Source organism: Manacus candei, unplaced genomic scaffold (assembly GCF_025592945.1).
Source record: "Manacus candei isolate 608988 ecotype Guabito, Panama unplaced genomic scaffold, ASM2559294v1 h1tg000056l, whole genome shotgun sequence".
NCBI classification, from domain to species: Eukaryota; Metazoa; Chordata; class Aves; order Passeriformes; family Pipridae; genus Manacus; species Manacus candei.
Window position 1 is genome coordinate 3,044,256 of NW_026138104.1, and position 21,425 is coordinate 3,065,680.

A 21,425-nucleotide genomic window follows, 5' to 3' on the forward strand; every position below is an offset into this window, starting at 1 on the left:
TTTGTCATTGAAAATCACTTTACTGATGTTACAATATGTTAGTTACATTGAAAACCACAGGCATTTGTATTAAATACTCCCATAGAAGTGGATAGTGTAACGCTGTTATTATTAAAAGTGAGCAGGAATTTAGAACCCCAAATTACAATGATTTGATTTTATAAAAAGCAACATTTTGTTTAGCTACATGAAAGCCAGATTCATTCAACAGCCCAATGCCTGTAATGTTTATGACAAAAATATCACACTCAAAGCTAGAAAGTTGTAAATTGCAATGCTTTGTTTTGGTGTTTGTCAAAACATTATGCTTCTGTTACCTCACATATGATTTTTAAAGGATTTTAACTAGCAAAGACAACGATATGGTGCAGACTGTTGTTTTTGCCAATACTAGCCCAGCCACAGTGGTGAAACACGATTCTTCTTGCCTCTCTCAATAAGGGCTAGTACGAGTGAAAAAATAGCTTTTTTTTTACAGCAATGCCCAAGTTAAGCACTAGCACAAAATGAAGATGGCAGAGCCAGTTGGTCTATACCACCCCAAAAGCTTTGCTGAAAGAACCGGTCATACCATAAATAGTGTTTTCTCCAGCAGATTAAAAATTCTGTAATGCTTTGCTATTCTGAAAAAAATACTTTGCATTTATGCAATGATAAAAATAAGTACTGTATTCTATATAAAACATTACCTATTGTAATATATTTTTACCCTTAAGAAAAGAAAAATCAGGTTATATATTCACAGTTTGAATATGTTCTGGACTGTATTTCCAAGCATAAAATATGCAGAGTCTACACAGGCAGTGAGCAGGAGTTCTTGTACCAATAATCAAAATAAATCAGCATTTACTGTTATACAGAGCCTTACAATATTGCATGGTTATCTGCTCGCATCACTATACTTACAAGGTCAGTCAGGCCTATATACAGAATTTCTAACATGGTTGTAAAAATAGACTCTCCATGCTAAAGTTAGAATATATTAGGTCTTAAGGCCTCATGTTGATTTTTTTAACAAAAACTTATTTTTTTTTACTCATAGGAATACAGAAATAGAAAAAAAGTTTGTTCCTTTGACATTTTATGCTTTAGCAATTAAAGACAGTGTTAAAGCACCTGTACTTCTCCCTTAGCGAACGTTTCTTTTTAACTGCTGTGTGCTTATTTTCCCAGATTTTCCTCATCTCATTCTGACTTATATTGCAATTGCAGCTTAAGTAGCACAAGTTTTTAAACAGTTTAAAGCTGGCTTAGCTGAAGTGATTTTGATACTGTTGTAGACTGGATTTTAGAGAACTAAAACTGCCAGATCTGGTTAGGTGAGCCAATTTTGAAGCCAGGTACAGTCTCAAGGGTGAGCAAATTACCACATTTCTGTGTTCTGAACTTATTTTTACTGATTGTTTTGGTTACTTGGCTGAGATAACATATTAATGTTGACTGTTGTAGTGCTTTCTCTAAAGCTGCAGAAAACGGTTGTGGAATGACAAGATACCACATGCTGGGTGCACAAGCTGCTGTTTCCAAAGCTTTAGTTTACATCAGCATCCATACTTGAGGCACCGCAAATGATTTTCATGAGCTGACTTAGAAAATACTCACATCACAGCAGTTTCTTGGTGTAGATGATAGAAATTATTAACTCCTTTCCTGTTCTGGTCAAATCACACTTAAGAGTCCTATCTGTTTGCAGCTACCAGTTTCACTGTTTCCTTTCTTCTGCTCTATTAGGATAATAGTTAGGCACACACGGGAACCTTACCCACCATGCAGTCGTGGGATTACAACCTGCACATGTGTACAGTTAATTTAAATTTGTCTTCAGGAAATGTGATCAAAGTCAAATACCATATTGCCAATAAATGTCATATGATTTGGAAGGCATGCAAAGAGTGGGTCATCAGCTCAGTAGTCTGATGGATAATCCATTCTGGGAATAAAAAGTCTTCAGCAGAGACCAAAATGCTCAAGTTCTTTAAAAATGAGGCAAACAACCTCACACTGTGGTTGATAACAGTGGTCCAAACAGTCCACTGTTATCCAGTGACACTGATACTCAAATAGTTTAGCTAAAGAAATGAATGATCTTCAGCCTTGGAGCAAGAGAAACAGGAAACAGCTCAACTTTTAGGTTCACAAACTTGGTGATTAGAGAGGCTTAGCCTTCAACAATTCTAGAAGATGAGAAAGACACAGGATGGCTGAGCCACCAAGTGATTTTACCAGCTGTCATCGTGGTTTAACCCCAACCAGTAACTAAGCCCCACAGAGCTGCTCACTCACCCCCCACCTCCAGTGGGATGGAGGAAGAGAACTGGAAGGGCAGAAGTGAGAAAACTCATGGGGTGACATAAGAACAGCTTAATAATTGAAATGAAATAATAGTAGTAGTAGAAAAAAAAATAATGAAAAGGAAATTAACTAGAGAGAGAAATAAAACCCAAGAAAGACAAGTGATGCAAATGAAAAGAATTGCACACCACTAACAAACCAATGCTCAGCCAGTCCCTGAGCTGTGGTTCCCCACTGCCAACCTTCCCCCTAGTTTATAGCTGAGCATGGTGCCACCTGGTATAGAATATTCCTTGGATCAGGTGAGGTCACTACCCTAGCTGTGTCCCCTCCCAGCTCCTTGTGCACCCCCAGCCCACTCTCTGTTGGGGCAGTGTGAGGAGCAAAAAAGGCCTTGGCTATGTGCAAGCACTGCTCAGCAATAACTAACAAACTCCCCGTGTTATCAACAGTTTTCAACACAAATCCAAACCAGAGCCCCATACCAGCTACTGTGAAGAAAATTAAGTCTGCCCCAGGCAAAACAAGCACACCAGTGCAAACTGCACGAGATGTGAGGTGCCATCACCTACACTATAGCAAAAGCAAAAGATCATAGAATGATTTGGGTTGAAAGGGACCTTAAAGATCATGTAGTTCCAACCCCCCCTGCCAAGGGCAGGGACACCTTCCACTAGACCAGGTTGCTCAGAGACCCATTCAACCTAGCACTGAACAATTCAAGGGATGGGGCATCCACAATTTCTCTGGGCAACTTGTCCCACCACCCTCACAGTGAAGCATTTCTTCCTAATAAGGCGACCAACTTAGCAGCTTTCTGATCTCAGCCAACTCATACAAGAGGAAATTAGTGGATAAATCATTCATGAAAATACTTTTCAGTAGGAGTGGAAAGGGGACCGAAGAGAACAGGAGCTTGATGAGTTTTACACTGGAGTGCAATAACTTTGCTTACAACAGCTATGTATGGGATTCACAAGTCCTAAGAGCTAACTGGTTATCCTTTAGGATTATGAAGTCTCATCCTTCTTTCACATTACATCCTATCCTATTCATTAACCAATTCATTAATGAAATTACTGCAAATTTGGTCAGAATTTCTAGTATATGCATGTCTATAGTATTGTATGTACCCATTCTTTGCTCTGATTTTGAAACCAGTTGTCACACAAGTGTTGACAAGACCAATCAGTCCGAATCACCAACAGGGATTCGAGTAAGAGGATTTCAGTACACTAGCTATTGACACAATTTCTTTCTGATTTTAATTCAGGAAATAGCTCAAAAGTCCACTTGTTCATCAGCACAATCAAAATTATTTCATGAGTGCATCAGTTCAGCAGATTCAACATCTCATAAACCAGGAACTCTTAAATCATTTGGAAGAAGCCATCTTCAAAGTAAAGTCACACTTCAAATCAGATAACTGGCAAGTAGTGGCTTAAGTTCACAACTTAAGCAAAGGTAGGCTGTACAAAATTAACGATCTCCTTGAATCTAGTTACTTAAATATAACAAAATTATACATAAATTATCAGTCACAACCATTTCTGGTATATTGTCTGAGATTACTGAAGTTTTTGAATCAACAAATACAGATATTAGCAGGAAAATTTTTACTTATTAGACTGTGGCATCATTGTGCAGCGTTATTATTCGGATATGATCTGCATTTTCCAGTCTCCATCAGTTAGTCATACTAATTTCATTATAAATTATGCAAGATTCTTCTCTCACATTGAAATACATAAAGCCAACTATAACTCATCCTGCAGGTCCTATGCTCATATGAACAATTATTTCTATTTGAGAAGAACTGATAACATCGCCACTTCAACAAGCATCTGCAGTGTAGCTGGCAATAACTAGTTCATTTATTAAAATTAAAACAATAAAAGCATGAGTCTCAATGAGTCAAAATCACTGAGCTATCTTAGTGACAAGTACTCTACTTTAGTCTGGATGAGGTATTATGCAGCAATTTTATATTGCTATTGCCAGTGTAACTAACTATAGTGGATAAAAATATTTGCAATCTTCAAGGTTATTAATCTGGCATCTTTCCAACACACTACATTTTAGAAGTAGGAAATGACAGACTGTAAGTAAACAACTTCTCTCTCCAACCTCCAGTGGCTTGGGAGGCTCACACAGCCCTGCCAGTTCAGGTTTTGTGCAATGACAAGGTTTCCCAAGTTACCAACCTGACGGAAAATTCTCTGCAGCAGAATTTTCCAAAAACCCAAGTCCTGTGATATTCTCACTCTAGACCAAAGTGAAAGTCAATATTTATTTAACTTAAACTTAGTGCTCATAACTAGACTTCCAGTCACTACATATTTCCAGATTTGAAGGTGACTGTTAAAGGTACACTACACACATAACTGTACCATCATATGCAACAAACAAATTATACCAAAACAAAAGAGAAGCTGGAAGTACCCACTACATTGAAAATACAGTCAGGAGAGCCATTTGTTTGCAAAACAAGGAGCTATGAACATTGCACAAAGAGCCAGTATGTTATATCCAGTTCTGTCTGCCAAACCTTGCTGCTCCTTGGTAAGGCAAAATGGAAAGGGAAGAGTAAACAGTGGTAAACATAAGATAAGCACAGAAATCTAACATAATTATTCAAAATAACACACCAGTTTGTATCCAAACAAATACCATAAAAGGCACATGATGAACAGTCCAGTTACTGAAGACAAGATATGAGGGAAAACTAGCTTCCAGGGAACAGAATAACACAGTGGCTATAGGGTTAGCATAATGTCCTAATGTATGTGAACTTCTTGAGAGTCCTGCTTAAAGTCCAGTGAAATCAATAAAAGACATACTGATTTCAAGTTACTATGGCTGAGATCCTAACTTCATGAGTTACATGCTACCAACTATCCAGTTATCTACACTCAAAGTAAATCTTCGCAAAAATATTCTTCAGTGCTGATGGATATTTACCTTTCATAAAAGTGCAGAACCTTTCCTAAAGCAATTACAAGTGACTGGCTCCTTCCAGATGGTCTGTCTGCACCCAATGGTACTCACCTACATTTGTCTTTTTCCAAAATACTTACCAGAACCTGTCAGCTGTGAAGGAAAATCATTTGAACACCAAAGCCAATATTTTGCCATAATCCAACATACAGCCTAATCATAAAATATAGTGCTTCTAAAAATCTTACATACTTTACACTTGCTGACATCTTTAAACATTTCTTAGTTTAATCTTAATATATCTAACTTTATTGAGAGACGTAAAAGTTAAAAAAATATATTAAAAGGTTGCAAGTGTTGGGGTCACTTATTAAAGGAAACACATGAAAGAGGTAGAAGATTCAGAAACACCACAGATGTTCCCATTACAATAATATCTAATTGATCATACTGCTTTTGGGCAAGGTATTCAACTGCACCACAGTCAGGTATTTTATTCTGCAATGGTGCTACCCGAAGCTAAGAATCGGTCAATTTTGGAAAGCCAGAGAATTATACATTGATTTAATATGGTCCAGTTCCTTTACTAACTGAAAATTCCCAAACGGAAGATATTTGTTTTACAACAACCTTTAGAAGTCTCAGGTGTTAGAAATATAACCATCCACTGACTCAGGAGATTAACATCTCCATGGTAAAGGCTTTGTTGCCCTCCACCCTGCTCTTTTTAGGCTAAACTCCCTTGTACTCAATTTAATGCCCCCAAAAATGTCAAGGGGTCTTCAGGGGCAGCAAGCACAGCATTCAAGCGCATGGTAAAGGTGATTCCAGTAACAAAAAAAATTAAAAGACAGCAATGAAACTGGCCACTTGCCCAGCACTGTTATTATCTAGTGCAGTGAAATCCTTATACTTCTCATAAGCTATGCCTTGCCATCTAAAACAGTGTCTGAAATGGTCTATCAAAAATACACAGCAACTCTCACCAGACAGACTTCACATCACCACATTCTGAACTGACTACTTAGAAGTATTCCCAAATGTCCAGTAAGTTTGGGCTGCACATGACTTAAAGACTATGTTGTCTGCTGAATCATTCTTGATTACACCTGTGAGAGGATACAGTGCTCATCTCACTGAACAATGGATTTTGGCTGGTTCCTCTTACGATAATTTAAGACAAAGTGCTGCTGTACCGGTTTCTGCAGTCTACTGTACAACTGAGATTGTCAAGACAGTATAAGATGGTTAAAAATAGTACAGATTTTGGTCAAACACCAGTTTCTGAGAGACACAGTTTTACAGTACTGTACTTTCAGTATTTCCAAAGATGTCTGCTCGTAATATTAGAAAATCTGAAGTGTGATGATGTTAGTCATGACTGTTTCTTTAGGCATTTGGCAAAATACACTTACGTATAACAGCTATTTTTGACATTATCAAATGTTTACATATATACAATCTGTATATTGAGATTATAAACATGTAAGGTAAAAAAAAAAAGATACGATCCTTGTTTGTTTGACATTTGTGTCAAATAGTTGCCTTTCAAAGCTTGAAATCCTGTCACAAAAAAAATCCTACATTTCTTACTCCTGCATGCTAATCTCTACTACAGCATGTTGTTTATCCCTTACATGTGGAAAGTAAAGAACACAAGGTTCATGCATACAGCGTACAAGTTTACATCGTCTGGGCTCTCCAGGAGGCACATTCCCAGTTCCATTTTGGTCTGACTCGGGACTGCAACAAACCAGAGAAACACCTCTCTTATTCAGGACTGGCAAATGGACTGCAGTTGGGATTCTAGGTAAGTGTATCTGTCATCAAGTGGCATAGCCTTGTCACATCCGGGCTAATTATCCTCTATTAATTGTTATGATTTTGGTTGTTCATCAAATCCGTGAAATACTAGTCAACAAAAAAGAAAAAAAAAAAGACTGCTTTTTTCCCTTCCAGATGAGAGGAAGTTCTCACTGCGATCACGGGCATCTCTGTTGATCTTTCAAATTGTCTGAAGAGCAGATGAATGTGCAATGACTCAGTGATGCTGAGTTTCTATAAAATCCAAAGTAAACAGTTCTGATGTGACCCCAGGAAAACAGTGCAGCTAGATGGACGTCTCCCATAGCTGGAGAGGGGGAAAAGGAACACAAACACACATTGAACACCAAGATAAAACAGGCTGTTACCCAAACAGTGCAGGGAGCTTGTTTGGGGAACCGCATTTAAATCACTTGGGTTACCAAGGCTATGCTCTTGGTCTCCTCCCAGCCTCTGGTGGGTATCTGTTCAGACCACAAAGTCAGCAGACAGTCTCAAGCATTTTAGCATGACTTGCAATTGGCATAGTAAATGTCCATGGTTGGGAGTGCAAAGTCTTTGAAGGAAAAATGTCAGTGTAGCATCAAACTTGTACTAGACAGCTTTTACCTTACAGTTACACTAACTAATATTAGTGTAGACATAATTTCCCATTCTTTTCTGCCTATCTCTGCTCAGAACAGCTTGACTTTCTGCTGTGGGTTTGAGCTGCTGCCAAAGCAGCTCCAGGGCTGAGACACATCAGTAAAGCCCGGCCTCCAAGCTGTGCTGAGAGACCCTGTGCTGCACCTCACACACTTTCTGCCCTGAGCAGCACCAGGAGTAGCAGCTTGCAGATTCCCTCAGCAGCACTCCACTCCTTTTTTTCTTGACAAAAGAGGACAGAGAACAGTGATGAGCATCAGCAACATGAACCAAAGGTATTACAAGTAAAACTTCTAAAGCATATTTCAGGGCTTTTTTGCTTATTCAAATACCTGCCATGTCTGAATTCACACAAAGGAAGCAAGAGCTAGCACTGCCTTTCGGAGCAGTTGGAAATCTCTCTATATGGAGAGATCCACCCACCAAACATTCCAGCGGTCCCTGCTCACCATGGGAGGGTCAGGGTGGGGCTCAGGTCACACAGCAACGAAGTCCCTCCAGGTCTGACGGGAACTTTGTTACTTTTCTATAAAGCTGGAAAGCAGCTACCCCCCGAGCCTGAATGAGAGTTGCTGGGAGAAGGGGAAAGGAAGGAGAGCCAGACACATCACTTGCTCCAGGGCTGCCTGTCCTCCACAGCCCAAAGGCTGCCCCAGGCACTCTCTCAGCTTGAAATAAGAAAAGTAGTGAAATCTGAGCTTCAGGGCAGGTTTAAGAGCAACCTGAACAGCTCTCTGTAAACACAGCCACCGAGGCTGCCTTAATGACTGCCAGAGGCTCAGCCTTCAGCAGCTTCAGAAGTTCAGGGTGCAAATGAAATGCCACTCTTGCTCTCACTGCTAGTCACAGGTGTTGATCTGCTCACTTTCCTTTCAAAAAACTAGCAATAAATCAAGTCACTGATGAAATGGAGAGAGAAGAGGGATACATACCCTGGCACTTTGCCTGTTGGCTTTTTTCTCTTCATCAGGAAGTGGTGGCATCGGGTAAGGATATTTTCTGCTGGAAGCAATAGATCCAGTGGATGAAGATGGAGACTTTGCAGGAGACAGTGTCCTGAGATGTTGAAACACACAAAATAAATGTGATGCTTTTGCACTCCAGCACTGCAACAGCAACTGCCATTACTCTGAAGCTTGGTTCAGAACCAAGTATTTAGCTTATTATTGTCTCAATCAGGGGGATAAAATTGCTTCATCAGAAGTCTAATAATTTCATTATATGAATAGAGGTATTTATAGATTTCAGGAACACTGGAAGAAAAAATAAAATTTGCTACTTCTTATTATAATTGTATTGCATAACAAAAAGGATTTCCTAAACTGTTTTATACAGTACTGTAATTATTAATTATAAAATTAATAAAACAAATCTGCAGTTGAATAAATACAGAACTAAAAGATATTATAAGGCCTAAATAGAAAGAGTAATTGTATAAATAAAAGCTGAACAACATCTTCTGCCAGTGACTAAATGGTAATTATCAGCATCTTTATGGATGTATTTATATTGATACAAACATAGCAAATAAATCTATTATTCTTATAACACATTAAATTACACAAATGCATGCACTTAGAGGCCAAACTGTTAGTTGTGAAGTAACAAAGGCATATACAAAGTGCTAATAACAAATTATTATACATGCAAGCATCATACAGTGCATATTGTTCCAGCCAAAGAAAGAGTCTGATGAGAATATACAAAAATGGACTGATTAGTCAATGGCAATCAGCATTTCTGTACAAGGTGAATAGAGTAAGCAGGAGCAAGTAAATGTTTGTATCACATGAAAGGCATTCTTTTCATGTCAATAAGGCAGCAGCACATTATTGACTGAAATTTTATACCCAAGAAAAACTCTTATGCTTCTGTTTTGAGATTCTGAACTTTTCCCACTTAAGAGGGTCCTATCTATATGAAAGGCTCTAAATCTGGGCAGAATAAAAGGGAAAAAAAATCCTCAAAGTAGAAAAATTGAGCTACCCTGGCCTCCTTGTTCTCTTATGCAGACCAAGGGAAGCCTCACACTAGTGCAGGCACATCACCCAGACCCTCCCTGAACACCACTACCTACTATCTTCTGAGTTTAATGCATCCCTGAAGATGGAGGATTTCCCTCAGTCCTTACAGACAGGTCTTCCAAGTCCCTCAAATGTAGAAGGGGGTTGCAGTGTCCTGTGCAGCTGTAGACCCCAGTGATGAGCACTACTGCCAACATCACTGATTCCAAGGAATCACAGGAGCAACCCCTGGCACGCAGCCCCACATGCCTGGCTCTGGGATGTAAAGGATCAGGTCCTTTCATCTAGAGAGGACTACAGACAAGGCAGGGACTCTTGTGTCTGGAATTGTTTTGTATCTCTATTACTAAGTGAAATTTATTTACTTTTAAATAATTGTATTTTTTATTCTGGGCTAGTGTATCGTTTGGTTGTGTCTGCAGCTCCCTACAACAGCACACTCTCTTGCCTCCCATACAAACAATGACTGATGGTAGCCACGAGCAACAAGGTGTCAATGGAAATTAAACAGTGAGAGCTCTCCAGTCTGGCTTATGATCCTCTAATGACTCATGTGGTAGCCTCTAAGTTCAACAGCACTTAAAAGATTTGGGTTGGTACAATTATCCAAACATGGAAGTTTGGATTATCCAAACATCTTCAGTACATGCACTTTGATCACCCATTAAGATGAAGTGGACATACCTTACTGTTTTCAGGAAAAAAAACTTGAAACAGTTACTGCAGTATAAAACAAGGTTTTCATATGTCCAGCATCACAGATCTGGGCACCAAACTGTGCATGCAAGAAAACAGGTTAATTTAAAAAAAAAAAAAATCCAGGGAAATGTTCTCAACAGTGCCCTGCTGTTCACTACCAATACAAGTCCTCTCATCTCTGCCCACATTTGCACTAATAACAATCACTGATAAACTATTGGTGGATCTAGAATTTAAAAAATAATGAGAAGAGGAAGAGGGGTGGGAATAAGGAGAGCAGATTTTAAGTATTATTAGTAATCCAATTATTCACAAATTTTGCCCCACAGTTGCAGCAGAATTTAAAATTTTCATATTAAAATTTATAACAATGCACTTGGAGATTAGAAACAAGGAACTGGTGTTGTGAGATGTGACTTGGAAAGTCCTATCAGAAAGCTGTTTATAATGGTACCAACAGCTAGGAGGTGGCATGAAGAATGAAGGAATCTCCATCTCTTGGACCACAACCAGGCAGAACATCACCTCCTGCACATCACAGGTTCTTTGTGTTTTAAACACAGTAAGAGAAGGCTACAGCAAGAGGAAAAGCCATGGCCAATCTACCTGCCCATCAGTCTGAGCAGGTGATCCTGGAAGGAGCAATAATCCCCCAAAGATGGGACATCTCGAACATTTTCCTTGCACAAACAGGTCCTCTGACCAGGATCTCTAACTGAGCCTTTAGCCAGGTACCTTTGCACCATAACCCAAACACAATGCTGTCTTTTCAAAAGATTTTGAAGGCCAGACCTCCAGTGAGCCTTCCTACACATCCTTCTTCTCAAACCCCCCTGGCACTGCCTGCTCAACTGTGGTTTGCCATGTCTAACTGATGTGCACTTTGCTGTTCACCTGCACCTGCAAAGCTACAGCCGAATACATCCAGAATGCAGTTGCACACTTAGAGAAATGACCTTGCCCTCCCTTCACAGGGCCTCACCGCTTATTTTTGCTACAGAGTTATGTGCTACAGAGTTACATTGTCATCTTTAGTGCCCACTACTGTGAACATAAAGGACTCAGAGTATGCTCACAGATCTTACAATGCATCTTCTGTGATAAACGTAGTTGTTTGAGGCGGTTTTGATCACCTTTCAGGTTAAGCCCTGCAATTGTGTATGTGCTGTGTATCCCAGATTTACATATACTTTAAATGAGAAAGAGCCAGTCATGACCTTTCTCATTTACAGGATGGAGAGACAGCATTCAGGGACACTTGCAGGTAATGCTGGGGTTAAAGGTAGGCAAAACTTGGCAGTTTTGGTCAAGGGTGGGATCCATTTAGCTTTCCCCAGGGTTTTAGTTCTCCTGCAATCAAATCCATTAGCTTTCATGCCAAATGTTGCCTCCAGCTAAAACTTATACAAGAACACCACAACAGAGATTCAGAGGTTTAACTGCCACCCCCAAATGAAGCCATGCACTTCAACGTGCTACAAAAAAATCTAATTTCTGAATAGAAAGCAAGATGCAGTAGCCACTTTGTGTCTATCTTTCTGCTCTGGAAGGTGAAACTAAGAGTGTGGGGAGACCACTCTGTGATTCACAACAAAACACTGTAGCAGCAGGAAGACACTCTGCAGCCATAGGCTGCCTGCTCTGCCTCTCTTCACCTAAACAGGGAATGCTGGCCCACAAGAAACAGTGCAAAATGTGTCACCTCGTCACACAACTAAACATTTTGCAATTTTGAGTGTTGTTATAGCTGAACTCAAGGCAGGTGGCTCTGACTGATATGAAATATTCATAAACTGTGATTGATTCTCTTTCCCAGACTGAAATACTTTAGTGAAATTTAATTAATATTCAACCTGGTGAAAGCATTTCAAGCCCATATATAGATACTGTCAGCCTAACCTGACCTTTGCTGCCATGGGTAGGTCTTTGTGGGCATCATCAGCCTGAATTATCCTACATTAGGAAGTTAGGATCTTCTAGAAACATTGGTGTGGCTAAACATTTTAAATCAAGTTCCTTTTAAAAGCCACAGATGTGCACAGAGGTCCTCAGAAAGAGCAGCAGCAGAGGGGAGAGGAGGCTCAGGAGTGGCAGAAGAAGAAACAATGGCTATGGCTTGAGCCACCACTTTGAGCACTCCACATCAGTGCCCCAGAAGTCACATGCTTTAATGAACTCTTCTCCCTAACTCTTGAAATTAAATCTAGATCCTACTGACATCAATAGGCATATTTTTTGTTGTCTGCCTACACAGCCATTTTGCTTTGCTTGTAATAGGGAAAAGTTTCATGGGTTTTTTTCTTTAAGCACAGTCTAGAACTGCCTCAGTAAGAGAAGGGTAGACAGGGGCTAGTCACGGTTCTGGCCTCAGCTGGATGCTCATAGAGGAAGGTAATGGAGCTGAGGAGGAGCTGAGAAAAAATCAAGGACACAAAAGCACATTAAAATATGAGGGAAACGGCAGCCTGCTGTCTCCTGCCTTCCATGCCCCTTCTCAGTGCCCTTCTGACATGGGATGGCCACTTTCCTTCTAGTTATGTGCTCTGGGTCTCCATCTAAAAAAAAAATAATTTCCTTGTAAACTATTTTTATATTTAAACAACCCTAATAAAATATAAGTTACTGTAAATATTTGCACTAAATCAAATGTAAGCAGCTCAGTGCTTCAGAAGGTGCCTTCAAGGTTTTTCTGTTTAAAATTATCTACAGAAATGCCACATCTGGAGATTCTGGCAGTTTGTTTTCTGATACCAACATGGTTCCCAAGTCTTTCAAGATTCAATGAGAATTCTGAGTAATCCTTAAGCACATTTCACAATGCCAGCCTGTGCAGTAATTGCAGTGACTGTAATTGCCAGTAACAAGAATAAGCAGTCACAGCACATTCATAAAATAACATCCCTTGCAGCAAAGCCAAAATCAGGGAAAGGCTTCCTGCCTGGGTTTATTGCTGGGGTTACGAGCGTGCAGCCTGGCACGAGCATTTCTCAGATCGCAGTGTGGCCTGGCGCAAGGGCGGGGGATGCACCACCACACATGCAAAATAAAAACCCAGACTAGTCTTTGAGCAGGAAAATGAGATTTTTCTTCACAGATCTTATTTTCTTACAGATAGGAATCCCACATCTGGGAATTTTCTGGCATCAGAGACGCCATCAGCTACTATTATTACTATCATTAATAAAAAGTAATTATATAGAAATAGCCATCAGACTTGTAGACTAGAAAAAAACCCTAGAACATCAGGTGTTAAAAAGACAAATTCTGATTTATAAAGGTTTTTTTTAAGCAGATGCAGAAAATCTTTGTAATGACTAATATCTCTATTTTCTAAAAATCTGCAATTCCTAGGAATTGTAAGAAGTTGTTTTGTCTTTTTTCCTCATTCTACTTCGACTCTTCCTACAGCAGCACCAGTCACAGCATATTATTCCTAAAACTACAGGGAAACAAGCAAACCAGCAATGTTACTTTGAGGACTCCTTTGAAAGAACAGAGAAATCAAAGACAATTAAAAAAAATATTCCTCAGACAATCACCTGGTGTAAATTTCCTAATATAGGGCTGTGACTCCTAAAATATGGAGCTGGACAGTCTGACTTTAGCCTGATTTTCTGGTTTATCAAGCCAGATTTGCTTTGTTTTGTTTGCAAATGACTATACAGGCTCAGGCTCAACACCCAGCCACGGGACGTTCTGACACACCGTTCTTAAGCAAAATTGCACCTGAGTTTTAGGGAGAAAAAGTTCAGTTTGACCTTGTGTAAACGCATGGCAACTCATCTCAGGAGAGTTGATCCTTTGCCTTCCATAATGTGCCCACAGAATACTTCCCCATGATTTCCTCACTTAATTAGGACATACAGGTTTCTAAATTTATTCTAGTTGCTTTCTCATTTCTAAAGCTAACTGCTGCAGGTAGTGATTAGTAAGCTTCTATGGTGTAAAATTTTTAATTTATGTTTCATCTCTGCTGATATACAGCTTTTAAAACTCACATAGGTCAGCTTAATCCTCATCTACATTCCAAAGATGCTTGGTTTATATCAGATACAATTAGAAAAATGACTCATTCAATGTAACAGCTGAAGACCCTCAGGGGCAGGGTACCTTCTCATCAGTTTAATCTAGTTACTAAATTGTGATATACTGATATTGAAAGATGAAAGCAAAAGTATAAGTGTGCACACAAGCTTTTAAGCCTGTTTAACTAAACCATTTAAAGTAACCTATTTTCAACTAGTGCTACGTTCATATTCCATCAATGTCTTTGCTTATTGTGACCACAGGGTGTCCAATACAAAAATCCTGAAAGACAAATATGGGATTAGGTTATGGTTGGCAACTCTTGACTTTGCCTGAACAACAGAGGTCAAAAGGGCATTTTTATGAAAAGGTTAGCTAATAAAAACACATCTCATTTCTCCTGTGAGTTTGCCTAATTTCACATTCCAGTGACCTTTGGTCATTATTAATATTAGTTTGCTAATCTAAGGACCCACCACAAAGATTTTGCTCCATATGCAGCTATGAGGACTTCATGATCAGGTAAGTGTTCAGTTGCTCCATTAAACTGAACAGCTTGAGGCCCTGCAGTCCTTTCTATGGTTTCATTGGGCTTAAATCTCCCCAGTTCTAGAACATGCTTGATGAACTGTGGACACCAGAACCTGATCCTGTATCTCAGTGCTAAAACGACCAGACTCACAATACTTCCTGCCTGAATGTCCAAGCACCAACACAGAGATGTGGCTGATACCGATGGGCACAATCACAATCTCCTGTAAGCCTTGCATTCCTGCATCAGGGATCTTTACTCCCTGTTCAGGGCCAAGATCAGGACTGAGAGGTTTGAGTTTACTCATTTTCCCTATTCACTGGAAAGCTTTTCTGTGGCTTACTCTGTGATTTACTAGGTGCTGAAAGCAAACAAAAATGGTTTTAAAAAGTAACCATTTTATGGTCTTTTAAGAGTTTGGGACATTTTTAGTTCTAAAAATGACTAAATTCCTACCCTGATATTTGATGTCCGCCACTGTTACTATTGGAAAAAGAGTTTCATTAGTATCTTGCGATACAACTCCATCACATTTTTTTCCCACATGCAACTGGACATATTTAGTGTATGTTTCTGCCCTTTTGCATTATTATTAGGTCTACTTGTGTAGCAAAATTATTAAGATTCTATTTACTTGTTCTTACCATCCTTCAATCTTTTGGCTAAAGATTTTGCTGGTTACTCTCTTTTCTTTGTGTTTCTATAATTCTTTCAGTTTCATTTTTGATATGTCAGCTTAGAGCTTTCTGGATTTCATTCATGTTTTATGTTATTTGTCTTAAATTGCCTTCCATTTTCTCCTACGTTAGCTGATCTTTTCAGCTGATGCAGAGATCTGTCGTTCTGTCTAGGCTGTGGGATAGTGTCTTTTGTGAATCTACTGCAATGTTCTCAGTCTCCAGATTCATGTCCAACAGGGAGGCCAGCCTCATGCATGCTTCTTCTCTTCAACTTGCAATGTATAAAATAATACACACTTTTCCCTTTCAACAACAAGTGATATTTTTGACTGAACCCTACCGCACTTGTAACAGATTCATTAGCGGTTTGATAATTAGAGCACGGAGTATATTCTCATACATTTAGCTTTCCAATTACAATATATAAATTATTTCATTGTAGTCTGAGGGTAAAATACTACTGCTTTTTATTCTTTTTCATTTAAATTTTGGTATGCACTATATAAGACAGTGGGTAGAGTCAATGTGTTATGAAACCACTTGCTTCAGTAAATTAACATTCTATTTAAGTTAATACTACTTTATTAGTGATAAATACGTCTCATGCCCATAAAACACTACTTGGCATAAAATGATGCAAAAGCTACTACAAGCTATAGATGATGGTGGGAACGCATGCACTACACACACCCTTTTCAATGGCTTCATTAAAACATTCAGAAAAAGAACTGTAAATTGCACGTGAAGCCAAAAACAGACATCAAAATGCAGCAAAAGAAGAGGGGCCCTTTGCACCTAGAGTAACTTGTATTGATTTATACAAGGTAGGAGTCCCAAGATATTTGTATATGCTGGAACAGCTCTTAAAAATGAGAATTATAGAATTAATTTACAAAATACCTAAAGTATGGTCCTTCAGTGTTTTTATTCACATCTTCTACCCACTTAGCTACATTATATTCTCTTTTGAACCATGGGTTTAAATACCTGCAGAAAGCAATGGAAGGAACAGAGAAAGCAGAAGAACAAGAATAGAAAATCTGAGAACACACAGCACAAGCTTAGCAAGGATGTCTTCATCCCCAAAATGCAAGTGAATATGGCAAATAAATCAGAATGAATGTTGGGTGAGGACTAGGCAACGTGTACAACTGCATGAGAAAATCTGACCTACAACAAGACTCATATGTTTGATTAATCTGGAAACTCTTTGGGATACACCATTTATTTAAGGGTAAAATTCACTCCTATGCAGAAGGCCAGCATTAAGCTCATGGTTTAACTCTCCTCATGATCTCAGAATAAGGATGAAGGGGCATTTTGGCTCCAATCATGCAGTTTGCTTGTTAAAGACACACTTTTGCACTCATCTAAAATAAATTGCAAGATAATTGCTAAATGAGCACAGAATCTTTGTCTTGACCCTTTCTACAGGAATGAATTTCAGCCTCAGTTTGTTAAACGGCTTGAATTGTTTGCCACTACAGTGACAATTTTTACACTTATATGCAAATAGCCCTCTGATTTTTCAATGTTCATTTAATTTGGTAGGATCACAAGAAGCTTTAATGGAGGTGGGCTGCAGAGTTATCTCACATTTTACAGAAGCAATCTTGATATCAAAACCAAACTTTATAGGAAAAAAAGGTTGAGCTGCATACTCAAATTAGGTACACAAAAATTACGAAATAAAGATGTTTAATTATCTGACAGCAAGTTACTAGGGAAGAAGAACATTTTTTTTATAATAAATTTTCTCCAGTAACAAAATTAGCAAATTCCTCCCGCTCTTGTCATGTTAAGAAAAAAGGGCGATGCAGAAACAGAAGTCTGCCTGGTACAATTTATTCTTCTTATATACAAATGGCAACAGTTAAATGATTATTTGTGATCACCACCTTTATATAACAGAGACTAGCACAGTGAAATAGGAAACAAATTATAACCAAAGAAAAAGGGAAAGAAAATTCCTCTTTAAGTTATTGTTGATATTTCTGGTCCAGTTCTTGCCACCCTTATTTGTTAGATTTACTCCAATGACCTCACAAGGGATTGCTCAGATGAATAAAATCAGGCCAAATCATGTCTTTCAACCCCCACCATATTTCAAACCATGTTGACAACAAAAGCAGCAGCACTTTTTCAACTTCTTTTGCTCCTTTTTTGCTCTGGAACATCTCCTCCCCGCCCTGCGCAAGCACAGCCACAGCTCTCAGAAAGTACTCGCCCTCAGCCACAAGTGCTTCTAAGTAGCTTCCTCAGCTCGCTTATTTATCAGGAATCGGGAGTGCTTTATGCTTTCCAGCTTGGGATCTTAAGAGAAAGGAAATGTCAAAAGTGGTAGCGCAGCAAAACAGATGAGCCACAATCAAAGCAACAGGCCGATGCCAGCATCGCCAAGAACTAATGAACTTCTGCTTTGACTTCAATTGCACATTTTCTTGTACTTGCTGCAATACTTTTGACTTCAAGTTTTTCATTTGAAAGGGTCTTTTGGTAACCATGAAACACTCCCAATCTGGCTTCCTGTATTAGAAAACAAAGTGTAATGTGGTATCAAAGCATGCAATTGTTGCACAACCGTGTTGCAGGGTTTCCTGGGTCTGCGTGTATTACAGACCACCATTCACCACCTCAATCCATCTGTTACAGAAAGGTTAAACTCGAGTTACTGCAGACCACTACATGATACCATTAGAAAGCTCTCAGGCTGATCTTTCCAGCCACATGTTCATTAGCAATGGACAGAATCTGCATTTCCTTTCAGTGAGAAATTCTGCTTTAAAACAAGGTGCCCTTACACATAAGCCTACAGCTAGACGGACAGCTCAGTTTGGCTTGTAGCGCAACATGCAACAAGGCAAAAGACCTGGGCTCAAGAGTACTCGTACTCCTCAGGCCGGTGAGGAGGAAGGTTAGCTAGCGCTGCATCAGCAGGAGCACCTCCAAGCAGTCACGGTGTTTTGCCACAGTGAAACTATTGTATACTGAGGGAAGGGACTTTTCACGGGATAAAATGGCAGCCCAGAATGCAGGGGTGGGTGAGACTGACCTGTGATCCAGACTCCCTGTTTGGGGGTGGTCAGAACCCCCTGAGCTTATGCCTTGGGCAGGGGTTTGGTGGGCGAGAGAAAGCCCAGGCTCAGATGCATGGGTTACCCGGCTGCAAAAAGACAATATATAATAGAAAGTCTAAACCAAAGATGTTCGTATCAGTTATAACAACGAGGAAGACAAATGCTTATAGGAAAAGCCGTGCAAATTAACAAAGGTCTGAATCGCTATCTGTTCCCTGGAACCTGTTTTAACACAAGCTCCCAATTAAACTATCAACTTATTCAGAAAACTCTCATTATAATTCCTGAACAATTCTAATTGATTTTAGTAGAGAACTCTTTTATCAGGCTGCTTCATCAACCATGTTTCTGAAAAAGCATTTGGCCTGTTGGCATTCCTTCCATGTGTAATGAACCATCTGCCTTTAGTAAAGAACATTAATTTTATTTTAAAACATCTAGAAACAATTAAAAATGCCCCAAAATACCTTTAGTAGTCTCCACTGAGTTCTACACTTAGCATAAGCCTTGTTCATGTATGTTAGTCCAAGGGTGATGCAAACTTGTGAGCTGTACCTTTTTCAGGAGCTGCCCAAAATGCTTGCAAACCTCCCACCAGTGCTGCTTGTGAGGGCTGCAGACCTCAAACCCTTCTCAGTGTTTAAGAAATTTTGCTTCTGTGATTAATGACACATCTCTTTAATGTTTGGCTATATAAAAAAAAACCTCTGTGTACAATATGTGCAGTTATTGCAGACTTATGCATACACCAAATATTTTTGCAGGCAACTGCACTAGTGGGCACCTGCTAAAAAAAAGAAACTGAATTCTGCAGAAGGTATGGCACAAATGAATCCAATTTTCTACTGGTTAACTACACTCTACTAATAACAGGAGACCGACACTGTTATCCCTTTTCTTCCATTCAGCAAGTATGCTTCATTGGACTTCTAGGGGCCCCACAGGTGGACTTACCAAGTACTGCTTCAGAACAGATTTCAGTATTATTCTATATTTCCCAAAGAAGGTAGGAAGGTACATATGTCTGGGAAAAGCCTCCATGTATTCTGAGGCATCCTCAAAGCAGCTGGCATTGCTTTTTTTTTCCTTAAATGAGTAAATGCTGGCCACAGTTATATCATTTTCAGTCAATTTTCTCTGCACAGGAAGCTACCCCTCTAACCAGAGCCACCTTGTGCCCTTGGCAGCTCTCTCCATTTCCTACTGAACTGGCACAGCATGTGGATCATTCAGTGGGAGCTCTCTCTCTGAGTGGTGACAGGTCTGCCAAGGAGACTCGGACAAGCCATGTGAGTGCAGTCCAGGATAGACCCCATCAGGAGAAAGAGTGTTTTCCTGCCTGGCAGGTCTCTCCCAGGAACACACACATTGTACTTCATCCCCAACAGGCTGCTGCATGGTCATTGGGAAGTACAAGCCTCCTCTCTCTAGCAAAAGGGCTGCTGCTGGGCTGAGGGACCATAACAAGCATCAAAAAGGAAAACAGAGAATTAGGTGGAAAATCAAGGGCACCTTTAAAAGAGAAAAAAATTTACACGGCAAAATATTTTCAACTCACAATATCTCTGTCTGCCCACTTATTTAGTGCTCCAAAGTTCTCAGAGCATATCTCATTTGTGTTCTTGGCAGTTTGGTCAGACTAATTTTCGTTTTATCAAACTGTCTCATGCAAGGAGAAAAGAAAACAAGCAAAATAATATTTCAGAAAGAGTTTATCAGCACAAAGACCAAGAGCACAGGACTCTTGATAGATAAACTCCTCCAAGGGCTAAAATTTCTGGTTCCATGTTGCCATTTCAACCATGCAATGTTATAATTGCAATATGCATCAAAGTATTATTTCTGTATCTTGTAACACAGGGTCTTCTCTACGAACCTTTCTGAACCTACTCACCTCAAGACAGTGCACTGTAGGTGAAAGAAAAGTTTCAGAACAAACTCAAGCTCCTCAAACCAGAGAAAGTGGGGCCCAGAGAGAAGTTAGCATTATTAGTTTCCAGCAGGGTTGGTATCAAGCCCATTTGCCCATAGAGGTGCAAAGTTAGTACTCAAGACATGGGGAAGGACAGTGTCATTGCCAACATGGTCAAAGAAGGGGCCACTCCTATGTGGTGTAAGTGCCGTAAGAGCAGGCCAGGACTTGCCAAGCCCAGAGATTATGCTTCCAGCCATTCACCATTCATTCACAAAAGGGGCCTGAACCAACAGGCTTAAGTACATTAGAAAGGCTCTTTCCTTTTGGGGACCACTGCACACATGGGCTCTTCAGTTAATGTAACCAATAAATCAATAAGCAAGCAGCTCTAAGCCATAATGGAAAAGCTTGGGGGTCAGTCGCTTGGTAAGGACTTTAATTACCCACTTATTGCAGGGCTTGCTCCAGACTGGCTGTTTCAGGCTTACAAGGACAAACTTCAAGCTACTCTCAAAGAAGACAGATGCCTCTCCTAAAACCTCCAGGAAGGTGCACAGAGATACACATCTCTAACTCTGCAATGGCCCAACCCAAGGTGAAGAAAAGGGTAGGAAATAGGTTATCAGAAACTCAGTATTGAACCAGGATACACTCAGCAATGGCAGTTTACTGTAGACAAAAGCCTGCAGTGATGGTGCAGGCTGCCACCATCACTGGGAATTGCTATAGGAACGACTGTGAGGAAGCCTACATAAAAAAGAAAATTCATAGTTA

General features: G+C 39.7%; 1 protein-coding gene across 12 annotated transcripts in view; it reads right to left on the reverse strand.

The window, feature by feature from the left end:
- Positions 1-21,425, reverse strand: part of ADAM22 (ADAM metallopeptidase domain 22) — a 136,668-nt gene continuing 115,243 nt past the window's right edge. For 5 of the 12 annotated variants that reach the window (XM_051802551.1, XM_051802557.1, XM_051802558.1 and 2 more), the window contains 2 exons: positions 8,631-8,754; positions 1-7,360 (listed from right to left, as the gene is read on the reverse strand). In XM_051802551.1, the coding sequence (XP_051658511.1) occupies positions 7,340-7,360; positions 8,631-8,754 (145 nt within the window). In that variant the 3' untranslated portion in view covers positions 1-7,339. Of the gene's footprint in view, positions 7,361-8,630; positions 8,755-16,559; positions 16,647-18,711; positions 18,823-21,425 lie in introns of all 12 variants that reach the window. The other 7 variants (XM_051802547.1, XM_051802553.1, XM_051802550.1 and 4 more) reach the window with 3 other exon arrangements.